We start from the raw sequence: 12,374 nt of genomic DNA on the forward strand, positions 1-12,374 counted from the left end.
AAAGGGGTTCTATGTAGGTATATAAAAAACACCACTAGCACATACTGTGCCTATAGTCCCTCTCTGATGACCAAACATGATACAGAGCTCCAAATCCTCTGCAAAGACATTGAGTTAAAGTAGAAAATTATCTCTGCCTCCAGCCACCACTAGAGGGAGCAGTGTATACAATGAGCTCCATATGAAGACTGTATGCAGTGAGCTCCCTCTAGTGGTGGCTACAGGCATCCAAAATGTTATCACTTAAGGCACTGTTCACATGTCAGATTGTAACGAATCTAGTAGAAATAAAACATGTAAAAAAATGATCATACCGGGCCTAGTAGTAAACTGTCATGAGAAAGCTAATGTAAAACCCATTCAAATCAGGAAGAGCACGTGGGGCGTCAGACTGCTTCTTCCACACCCACAGTGCACTCCCACCCTGATTTGTATATGGCTTCTTCATTAGATTTCTTATGACTGATACATCGGATCTCGACAAAAAAAAGTATATGGTAATTTTTATTGGGACATCCAACACCACTCCGCATGCAAAAGCCTGCTGACAGGTTCCCCTTTAATATGACAAAAGTAGAGATCCTTTTTAAGATACAATCGAAGAAAGGTTATAATTTGTTAGTCTTCAGTCGTTTATGGTAACTATAACCCCCAGCATGCCTTTGCAGCACTATAGTCCATATGTATGTCATTGCTATAGGGCTCCCGCCGTGCCTCGTTGGGGGTGGCGAGTGCCTGATCTCTATAGCATCTAGTTTCCCGCATGTTTCACCTGCCCGGATGGGCGTCCGCTCGCTGGTACGACATAACCGCAGCGGAGCCTGATAGTGATTTGTGGATGAACTAAATACCGTACCGCAGGTCCCGGGAACTATAAATAACGCGGATACATTATTCTTTATTACCACAGCCACTTGAAAACCCCCGGGAGCTGTGCGGATGGCTGTCGCCCGGGGGCTGCTCCGTGTCCCAGTTAAATATGCACATATATTATGGTGTGAAAAGTTCCAGTATAGCGATGTCACAGGCAATTGTCACACAATGCATCACTTTACTTCCCTTAGTTTCTGCAGCTCCCAAATTTACCGCATCCTCACTCCACTTTTATTAACCCTCGGAGCGATCCGTGAATTTTAATTCTGAAAGAACATAAGTGGTTAACACGTTTTATTTTTAAATAGTTTCCAATTCAAAGCTTTAAACCCCTTCCCAAAATATTCTATACATGTTCTCAAGATGTGAGGTGAGGGTGTAAAAAACGGGGGCTCAGGAGCTGAGCAGGCTCCACTCATGGCGGGTGTTGTCTGCGGCGTATAGTTAGCACCTGTCTCTGATGGCTCCTATCGCTGCCGCTTAAGTCCCTGACTGCTACATTTGAAGGAATGTGTATCAGAAAGAGTTCCTATTGTTTAATTTGGGTTTTTAATGTTAAATGGGATTTTTTTAATTTTTTTTTTTTTTTTTTTACAGTTATTATTTTTGTATGATATCACAATCTTAATAAAAAATGAGAAATCTTGCAATTTTACACACTGGCCAATGGGGATATTTTAGACTGTTAACGCCCTGATATTTCAGGAAATGCACATGTACATTAACAGCAGTGGTCAGATCCCGACCCTATATTTTCCATTGAAGCGTCTGAGCATGTGCAAAAGTTATTATGAAGGGAGGGAGAGCAGGTGAGCTGTGACATTGACTGTTGTGGTTGTATAACCCTGAATTATCAGGTGTGTATAGAGGTGTTACCTGTCATTGTAATCCTGCCTCTGATGATAAGGAAACTGCTGAAAACGCTCACTGAAAGTAAGTCTAAAAAAGCCCCAGTGGCCACTGTGAAAACTGCAAGATTACTAAGTATATTTTTTAATTAAAAATTGTGATGTGGGAAAAAAAAATATTGCCAAATTTAAAATAGGAAACTATTAAACAATAGGTCATTTTCTGATGACACATTCCCTTTAAGGCTCCTGACATACACTCCTCAATGTGGGAGAAGTCATTACAGCTGTTCATCCTGAGCCTCCTGGTTCACAATTAGACTCCTAGAATTGTAAGTAGAGAAGTAGGACAAAAGTAAACTGTGGGAGTTGAGAAAAGTTATAAACTTTGTGACAAACCCCCCTGTGGGCACTAATGGTTGTCAGCGAGGGTTTTCTCCCTGCACTGAAGGGACCTTCATAAATCAGACACAAATGATCGGGATAAGGAGAGATTCGGGTTATTTTGAGGATTTTATTTCCAGGTAATTTGTATATTTTTAGGGTAAATTGCTATTTAATCTCTAAAATGTTATCTTCCACAAAGCGGAATGATTATCTCCGGCAGAAAGTGATGTAAAGTGTTCAGGCTGCGCTGACGTCTCGCCTCTGCTGTCACGCTCTATTCTTTAAAGACCGGGGGTTTTAGGAGCCACCAGAGCATGGGAATCTGCCTGACAGTGAAATTACAGCGTGCCGATCGCTGCTCCTCAGCTTCAAACGAGCCAACATTTCCACTTAAACTTTACATTACAATGTTCAAAACTCAGGAGATTTATATTGTACCCCCTAGAAGCCGATCTGCTAACACTTCTCATATTAATAATTAAAGGGATTTTCATTCAATAGGAAGTGACGATTTAATTCTAGGTTTACTATCACTTCCTAATTAGTGGGAATCCTATTGACGAAATTGTTGCTGATCCTCAGACTGAAGGGGACCCAGTGCTGGTTAACGGGGTTGTCAACCCATGTATATATGCCATATTAGGGTAAAAGGAGCTCTTAAAGGGGGGCACCTTTCCTCAGGAATGCTACTGTTTCCCCACCTTCTCCTTTCATAAGTTAGCATGAAACACACACAAACAGAGAGAGAGAGAGATCCTGCTGCAGCTTTCCTCTCTCTTTCTCTCGCAGCACAAGTCTCGAAGAAACTAAGGGAGAGATTCTGATGCAGCTTCCCTTCCTCTGTCTCTCCCAGCACAAGTCTCACAGAAACTTAGGGAGAGATCCATCTTCAGCTTCTTTCCCTCCTTCTCTCACAGCACGAGTCTCACAAAAACTGAGGGAGAAATTCTACTGTAGCTCCCCTCCTTTCTTCACTCACAGCATGAGTGTCACAGAAACTGAGGGAGAGATCCTGCTGCAGATTCCCTCTTTCCTTCTATTGTAGCAGGAGTCTCACAGAAAATGAGAGAGAGAGATCTTGATGTAGCTTCCCTCCCTCCTCTGGCAGCATGAGTCTCACATAAACTGAGGAAGAGATTCTGCTGCAACGTCACTCCCTCTTCTTCTCACAGCATGAGTCTCATAGAAGCTGAGGAAGACATTCTGCTGCAGCTTCCCTCCCTCTTCCTCTCGAGGCATGAGTCTTGCAGAAACTAAGGGAGAGAGTCTGCTGAGGGTTCCCTCCCTCCATCTCTCACAGCACAAGTCTCAGGGAAACTGAGGGAGAGATCCTTCTGCAGCTTCCCTACCTCCTACTCTCGCAGCACAAGTCTCACAGATACTTACGGAGAAATCCTTCTGCAGCTTCACTCCCTCCTTTACACACAGCATGAGTGTCACAGAAACTGAGGGAGAGATCCTGCTGCAGCTTCTTTTCCACCTCTCACAGCACAAGTCTCACAAAAGCTGAGGGAGAGATCCTACTGTAGCTCCCTTCCTTCACTCACAACATGAGTGTCACAAACTGAGGGAGAGATCCTGCTTCAGATTCCCTCCTCCATCTCTTGAAGCACAAGTCTTAGAAATTGAGGGAGAGATTCTGCTACAGCTTCCCTCCCTCTTCTCACAGCATGAGTCTCATAGAAACTGAGGAAGAGATTCTGCTGCAGCTTCTCTCCTTCTCTGGAGGCAAGGGTCTTTCCCTCCTCTCCTCACAGCATAAGTCTCATTGAACCTGCTGCAGCTTCCCTCCCTTGTCCTCTTCCCTTTCCCTTGTGTCTCACAACATGAACCTCACACAGAAGGAAGAGATTCTGCTGCAGCTTCCCTCCCTCTTCTCACAGCATGATTTCTTAGAAACTGAGGTAGAGATTCTGATGCATCTTCCCTTTTCCTCACGAGTCTCACAGAAACTGAGGAAGAGAGTCTGCTGCTGCGTCCTCTCTTTCCCATGGCATGAGTCTCATAGAAACAGGAAAAGATTCTGGTGCAGCCTCCCTCCCTCTTCTTCTCACAGCATGAGTCTCACAGAAACCGAGGGAGCGATCCTGCTGCATCTTCCCTTCTCTCCCTCTCTCAGCATAAGTCTCATAGAACTGAGGAAGATATTCTGCTGCAGCTTCTCTCCTCTCCCTTTCTCATCATGAGTCGGAAATATAACAACTCAAGAATTAAGCTATGTGCATACACTGCGGATTCTGCTGTGGATCCGCAGCGTTTCTGGCCCTGCGGGTCCGCAGCATTTCTGCTGCGTTGTACAGTACCATTATTTTCAATGGTCAAACCAAAAATGCTGTGCACATGCTGCGGATTTTTCCGCGGGTTACAATCCGCAGCATGTCAATTCTTTGTGCGGGATCCGCTGCGGCTTCACACCTTAACCATTGTGAGGTGTGAAACTGCAGGGCTAAACCGCAGGCTAATCCACAGGTAAACCGCAGGACTTTTGACCTGTGGATTTACCTGCCGATTTTTACAAATCCGCGGGGACAAATCCGCAGCTCTCCAAGCTACGGGTGCACATAGCCTTAGTATTTTCTTGCGGCTTTTGCTCTTTCAATTGCTAACCCCTCTTTCCATATGCTGTGGTCGTGTGCCAGTGAGATTTCTAGACACCTGAATGTTACCTCTTTCCTGTAACCCAAGGAGCTGCCCTTTTCTCCTAGATGACGCATTGCCCTACTATATTATTTGCAGAATAAGCTTCTAGTTATTTTTTTCATCGCCCGCTGGGCTTTTTTGCTGCTATATTCTGCTTCATTCCCAACATGTGTGAGATCGTAGTAGCTGGTGCTTCCACTCGTATTGAGAAATCAAGAAAACTGACGAGGGGACCTGGGGGACATCGCTGACAGAAGTGATAGTGGTGGGCTGTCATTGCAACACTGTGATGAGAGGCAGCTGCAAGCGACCCACCTACTGAAAATAGCAGCGCGGCCCGGGGGGAGTCACCCGTATTTATTATATCCTGCAAAACATCCTGGTGGAGAATGCAGAATAATTAGAGCGATGTTGTTTTTACAGCCAGGTCCCCATCTTTGTGCAAATTCATCAGAAATGGAGGAAACTTTACGTGGGCGAGTGCCAAGGACCGAGCGTACGCACCGACTTTGAGATGGTGCATCTACGGAAAGTGCCGAATCAGTACACTCATCTATCGGGACTTCTGGACATCTTCAAATCCAAAATTGTATGTATGGGGTTGATCCGTCTCATATGTAAGAAAGTTAATAAAGCCTCACCTTGTACTCCAGAGCGTTGCACGTTATTTCACTTGTCAGAGCAGCAGTTTGTGCTCCAGTGCTGCTCTTCGTACAGCAAATAAGAACAGGAAGGTGCAGCTATTATCGGCCATTTGGTCACCCGGTCACAGGTCTCATTTCTGTATACAGACTCCTGTGTATGACCGCTTTGGTTAATACATAAGGGAAATTCCCCCTCTACTCTGAAAGAGACATTTATTTAGTGTTCTCTGTTCTTGGTCAGTGGGCAGAACAGTTATGAAGAGCGTCTCTCTCTGGAGGACTCATCCTGTCCTCTATGTCACAGAATAGCCCATTGATTGGAATGGGTCATGTGTAATTGTTAATTTCTCCTGGGCTGGCGCTGCATGGAGATTGAATACTTTTTGTTAGGCTTCCCCCACAGATCACAGCTGATCGCTGAGGGTCCCTGTAGGGGGACACTTAGAGATCTGAATTTTGTCAATGGACTTTTCAAGTAACTTTGAAGTAGAGAAAATGTTTTATCAATAGACTCCACAGTACTGTGTGGGGGGACGACTACTGGCACCATCACTGCTGTCTTAAAAAATGAGCGCTTTCCGACAATAGATGACCCTCTCAGTAACAAGCACAACTACAGTAAATAGCACAGGACTGATATGTTAGCTTATGGCCATTTTATTAAATTGTTATCACATGTCCTTGCTTTGAAGGGGACCCATGACCAGGTAAAAAGTGGCCAGATTTTGCTATTTTATTCCCACTGTTCCTCTTAGTAATACATTCTTTGTTTTTTTTGTAAATGTGCCATATGGTTCCAGTGATATGAGCAGTTTTATTTAGTGCTAATTTTTCGTGGCTCACAGAGTCCTCTGGGGCGTTGGCTCAGAGTCCTCTGGGGCGTTGCTTAGAGTCCTCTGGGGAGTTGCTTAGAGTCCTCTGGGGGCGTTGCTTAGAGTCCTCTGGGGGCGTTGCTTAGAGTCCTCTGGGGCGTTGCTTAGAGTCCTCTGGGGCGTTGCTTGGAGTCCTCTGGGGGTGTGTCTTTAGGCTACTCTACATAATTGCTCTGTGAAAAGGCCCATATCTCCGTAACTGTATGCTGGATTTACAAAAATTAAGAATAGAATACTCAGGAGAACAGTGTGAATAAAATAAGAGCAAACTCTGGCCACTTTTAACCTTGGGACAGGTCCTTTTTTTTTTTTTTTAATTTATGCTTGACTTATATGTGATCAGTGTATCAACGTCTTCTATGGGAATTCCATGTCTGTCTCTTCTATTTGTAGGGATGTCCACTTACGGCATTGCCGCCCGTAAGCATCGCCATCCGCTTCACATATGTCCTGCAGGACTGGCAGCAGCATTTCTGGCCCCAGCAGCCCCCAGGTAAGAGAACCTCCAGTGTCTGGGCTGAACAGTCTCTACCTGTAACTTTTTAAAAATGTTAACGGGGTCCTCCCATCTAAGATGTATATACCTTTGTCATCTCCGCCTGTGAGAGGTCTGCTATCTCCGACCTATGTCCATGTGCCGAGGCTGCCATAAGATACTTAAAATCCAAAGTTTTTAGAAATCTACGGTACTTGTTTGAGCTCGTTAGTAAAGTAAGAATAGACTGGACCTCTGCACCCTCATTTTCTCTTATTACTGAGAGTTCTTTTCTTTGTTTGTGTGATCTGAGTAGACATTTCCATCTGCAAAGATATAAAAAAAAAACAAAGAAACTGATTAGCACCATTAGTATACTCGCTGGCTGTCAGGTTGTGTGAATTTTGTTAAGTGGGTTGTCAGGTTGCCGGCTGCCTATCTTAATTATTAGTTTTTTTTGTTTTTTTTTTTGCGGAAATTAGTTATGTATTTTTAAAACTGAATCTTTGTTATATTTCTTGCTAGAGGTAAGTGATATTTTCCTCATTTACCAGCAGCCTGCAGTGCTTTCCCTGTCTGCACATACCTCTATAGTCAGGAAAAAAGTTAATTTTAGATGTTTTGGATGGGTATGCAGCTGCAGCAGGAACTCTTCCTCAGTGTCTGTTGTAAGAAAGCTGGGGGGGAGGATGGGGATGCAGCTGCAGCAGTATCTCTCCCTCAGTGTGTGTGTGTGATATAAGAATGCAGAGGCAGGGTGGGATACATCTGCAGCAGTATATCTTTATTAATGTCTGTATTGTGTAAGAAAGCTGGGGGAAGACGGGGATGCAGCTGCAATAGTATCTCTTCCTTAGGGTCTGTGATGTATGAAAGCTGGGGGAGGAAGGGGATGCAGCTGCAATAGAATCTCTTCCTTAGGGTCTGTGATGTATGAAAGCTGGGGGAGGAAGGGGATGCAGCTGCAATAGTATCTCTTCCTTAGGGTCTGTGATGTATGAAAGCTGGGGAGGAAGGGGATGCAGCTGCAATAGAATCTCTTCCTTAGGGTCTGTGATGTATGAAAGCTGGGGGAGGAAGGGGATGCAGCTGCAATAGTATCTCTTCCTTAGGGTCTGTGATGTATGAAAGCTGGGGAGGAAGGGGATGCAGCTGCAATAGTATCTCTTCCTTTGGGTCTGTGATGTATGAAAGCTGGGGGAGGAAGGGGATGCAGCTGCAATAGTATCTGTTCCTTAGTGTCTGTGATGTATGAAAGCTGGGGGAGGAAGGGGATGCATCTACAGCAGTATCTCCCCTTAGTGTCTGAATAGTTTGAGAAAGCTGGGTAAGGAGGGGGATGCAACTGCAGCAGCATCTTTTTCTTAGTGTTTATGTGATGTAGCTTCAGTAGTATAACTCACTCACTGTCTCTGTACTGTAAGAAAGATTAACCTGGTGAAAGATCCTCTTCATGCTTGCTTTCCTTCTCTGCACATAATCATTCTCCTTCTCCCTCTGGCAGCCAACAGTATAGGCCCTCCTATTTCTCTCTCTTTGCTTTTAGTAGGTGTTACCTGTAATAAAGCCACCCTGTGGGGCATAGCATTGACCAGTTTCCTTCAGTGCGAGATACTTTTGCTGCTGAATCAGTATTTTAAATGGGAATAGCGTTATAGTGGATTTCTGTGTTGCTATTGTGCAGCTTTTGCCTTTTAGCTGTTAACTTTTTTTCTCCTTCGTCTCATTGGGGGACACAGAGACTGTGGGGGACACAGAGACTGTGGGTGTGTGCTTCTGCCGTCTGGAGGCCGACACTAAGTGTACAAAAAAAGAGTTAGCTCCTCCTCCGCCGCATACACCCTCGCCCCTAGGCCGGGCGTAACTCAGTTTTTGCTTAGTGTCTGATGGAGGCACACGCAGTCTGGAGTTCCAGACTAGGTTTTTTTTTTTTTTTTTTTTTTCTTTTCTATGAAGATAAGACAGGGGCGACGGATCCTATAGAGAGGATCCGATCTCCCCAAATCACCAACGGGCGACCACGTGTGAGTAACCCTCCACGTGTCCTCTCCCGCACCGAGGGACACATCTGGGACTTTTTTCCAGACATCTATTTTTTAACGAAAGAGGGGCAACGCGTCCTGATTAGAGGACTCGGTTTCCCCACAACTTCATCAGGCGAGCACGCGTGAGCAGAACCAGTGGTCAGCCTCCACGTTGTTCCTCTCCTACAACAGCAGTGTATGGAGGTCCCGTCCACCCCTTGGTTGTGAGTCCAGGGGGCTGAATCGGAGGCGCAGGTGAGAGCGCGCCCAGGAGCGGGGGATCCGGTACAGGGGCGACAGAGCCCCCCCCCCCCCCCCTCGCCTGCACGGCGGATGGTCCTGCTCACCTTTTAATATATGGGGGAGCCGCTCCTGGAGCGCACCGCAAGTTGGCGCTGGTGAGTAGCGGTAGCCAGGGCGTTGCACCCGGGCTCCGCACGCCGCGTGTATCGGAGCGCGGCCGGAAGCCCGCCGGCGGCCGCGGCCCCGCTGCAGCAGGAGGCCGCGAGATCGCGCGAGGCCGCGCGCCGACTTCCGGTGGTAGGCTGACTTCCGGTGGTAGCCGGAAATCCCGCCCGCTGACGCGGCGGTGGGATGCGGAGACGCGCGATATAGGGCAGGAGGTCAGAGAAACGGCGGGCGCACAGATCCCGGAGAGACTTCCGCCCTAACACCTCGCATCCACGCAGGGGTACTGCAGACAGGAGCCGGTGGGTGAGTGAACTCCGTTTGGAGAACCGCGCTGCTTGTCAGGGAAGAGGTTACCCTCCTCCTCCTTCTACTCTGCCTTCAGCCTGTGCAAGTATGTCTGCCAAAGGGAAAGCTCATTCTTTCCTTTACGCGGTTTGCGTGTCCTGTGGGGTCAGGCTGCCAAAGGCACAGGCGGGTAAATTTTGTGAAGCCTGTCAGTCGGAGCGCGCCCAGGAGCCCCCCACTGTTTCTGAACCCAGGGGTCAGGACCCCCCGGAATGGGCGGTGTCCTTATCGCAGTCTATGCTGTCCCTTACAAGGGCAATTGAATCCCTTCAGGGCCCGGGCAGGAACAGGGAGGGGGGTCTGCCGGCGGAAGAGAGCTCGTCCTCGTCTCAGGACCCTCCAACCATTAGAGGTCGCTCCAGTACCAGGCAGGCTCATATCAAGAGAGTTCGTTCCCCGTCGGCCGGACCCTCCGGGGCTTCGGCGGCGGGTAGTAGGGCATCCCGTTCCCCGTCACTGAGCGCTGGGAGCGATCAGGATGAAGGAGAGGAGGAAGAGGCCTGGAATCTAGAAAGTCTGGGGTTCCAGGATTCGGTGGACAGTCTTATTGAGGCAGTCAACCAGACATTAGAGATCGAGGACGATGTGCCCACAGTCTCAGGTCACAAGGTCTCTTTTAAGAAATCCAGGCGACCACATAGAAGATTTGCCACGCATCCGGAGTTTGAGGAGCTAGTCCAGAAACATAGAGATCATCCGGATAAGCGTTTTGCAATGCAAAAAGCGCTGCAGGCAAAGTATCCGTTTCCTCCTGAGCTCCATAAGGCTTGGGTAGAGTCGCCAGTAGTGGACCCTCCGGTATCACGTTTAGCATCAAGATCGCTATTGTCAATACCCAGTGTTTCCTCTATAAAGGACCCAACTGATCGCCTCATGGACGGGCTTGCCCGCTCGGTATATGAGGCAGCAGGGTCGGCTCTGGCCCCCTCCTTTGCGGCGACTTGGGTGGCTAAGGCCATGGTTTCGTGGGGGGACGCTTTGTATAAGGCCCTCCAGGACAGGGATCTGCCCGCGGAGGTCTTAGAAGTGGCAAATCAGATGTCAGGAGCAAGTGGTTATCTTGTCAGCGCCTCACTGGACGCGGCCGAGTGTTCGGCGGTGGCGGCGGCGAATGCGATCGCCATTAGGCGTGCATTATGGCTGAGGCTGTGGAAAGCGGATTCTATCTCTAAAAAATCCTTAACCTCATTGCCGTTTCAGGGCAGTCGGCTATTCGGTGAGAAGCTGGATAGGCTTATCTCAGAAGCCACAGGGGGGAAAAGTAGTTTCCTTCCGCAGCAGAGAAGTTGCCCGGCATTCAGGCAAACGCAAAGGCGTTTTCGACCCTTTCGTAGCCCCTGGGGGGGGACTTCGGCCAGGGCATACCCCTCCGCAAACGATGGCCAGAGTAGGGAGAAACAAGTCTCTTACAGGGCCAATCCGCTGGGTAGAGGCCGAGGCCATTTACCCAGAGCGAGGGGGGCCAAGCCCCAAAAACCTCCAGCTAAATGACTCGAGGCACTTCGTACCTACGGACGACAGAGTGGGCGGACGCCTACTAAGGTTCAGCCACGTTTGGGTCGCAGTGACACGCGACACTTGGGTGGCAGAACTTGTATCGTCCGGGTACAAGATAGAGTTTGTCGGACGGCCACCACAGCGATTCTTCCGTTCGCGACTTTCCAAAACAGATTCGCAGGCGGAGAGTTTGTTACAGGCTGTAACGTCGCTACAGCACAAGGGGGTCATCGCCCCAGTGCCGCAGGGCGAAGAGTCGCAGGGGTTTTACTCCAATCTTTTTTCGGTCCCCAAAAAAGACGGGACTGTGAGGCCGGTTCTGGATCTAAAGATCCTAAACAGATTCATCAGGGTCAGGCGATTCCGGATGGAATCTCTCCGCTCGGTCATTGCAGCCATGGATCCAGGGGAATTCCTGGCCTCAATCGATGTGCAGGATGCATATCTGCATATTCCGATATTCCCCCCACACCAGAGGTTCCTGCGATTCGCGATCGGAGGACGTCACTTCCAATTCGTGGCTCTGCCCTTCGGTCTGGCCACTGCCCCCAGAGTCTTTACAAAAATAATGGCGGTGGTCATGGCCATCCTGCATGCACGGGGCATAACGGTGTTACCTTACCTGGACGACCTTTTGGTAAAGGGGCCGTCGTTTCAGGAGTGCCAGGACAATGTCGGTATTACTCTGGATACCCTGGCCCGTCTGGGCTGGCTGATCAATTGGAGCAAGTCGTCCTTGGTTCCAGCCCAAAAAATCGTGTTCCTAGGCATGATTTTCGACACCTCCCGGGGGCTGGTGATCCTCCCTCGGGACAAGGCGCAGAAAATCAAGCAAGGGATACGGAACCTTCTACAGCCGGGCTCCAGATCCATCCGGTATGGCATGAGTGTGTTGGGCAGAATGGTGGCGGCGATAGAAGCAATCCCGTTTGCCCAGTTCCATCTCCGTCCGCTTCAGCATGCGCTCTTGACAGCATGGGACCGGAGGCTGCTGTCTCTCAGTCATCGGTGCAAGTTGTCTCCGCTGGTACGGGGTTCACTCCGGTGGTGGACTCGCGACTCGTCTCTGGTCCAGGGGAAACCCTTTCCCCCGGAACAATGGTTGGTGGTGACGACCGATGCAAGCCTGCAAGGTTGGGGAGCAGTTTTCCAGAGTCACATAGCCCAGGGGCGGTGGTCCGTTCAGGAGATAGTTCTCCCGATCAACATTCTGGAGATACGGGCAATACGATTGGCCTTACAACATTTCCAGTGTTTCCTGAGACACCGGCCGGTGCGCATCCAGACGGACAATGCTACAGCGGTAGCATATGTCAACCATCAAGGGGGCACGCGCAGCCAGGCAGCCATGCGCGAGG

The 12,374-nt window shown here is 48.7% G+C and overlaps 1 protein-coding gene across 2 annotated transcripts in view; it reads left to right on the top strand.

Moving 5' to 3' along the window:
- Positions 1-12,374, top strand: part of RAB3GAP1 (RAB3 GTPase activating protein catalytic subunit 1) — a 110,792-nt gene that overhangs the window by 35,956 nt on the left and 62,462 nt on the right. For both annotated transcript variants that reach the window (XM_073545536.1, XM_073545537.1), the window contains exons 7-8: positions 5,172-5,337; positions 6,658-6,757. In XM_073545536.1, coding sequence (XP_073401637.1) covers positions 5,172-5,337; positions 6,658-6,757 — 266 coding nt within the window. The remainder of the gene's footprint in view (positions 1-5,171; positions 5,338-6,657; positions 6,758-12,374) is intronic.

This window comes from Dendrobates tinctorius, unplaced genomic scaffold, assembly GCF_039654945.1.
Source record: "Dendrobates tinctorius isolate UK_male_01 unplaced genomic scaffold, ASM3965494v1 ptg000143l, whole genome shotgun sequence".
Classification (NCBI taxonomy): domain Eukaryota; kingdom Metazoa; phylum Chordata; class Amphibia; order Anura; family Dendrobatidae; genus Dendrobates; species Dendrobates tinctorius.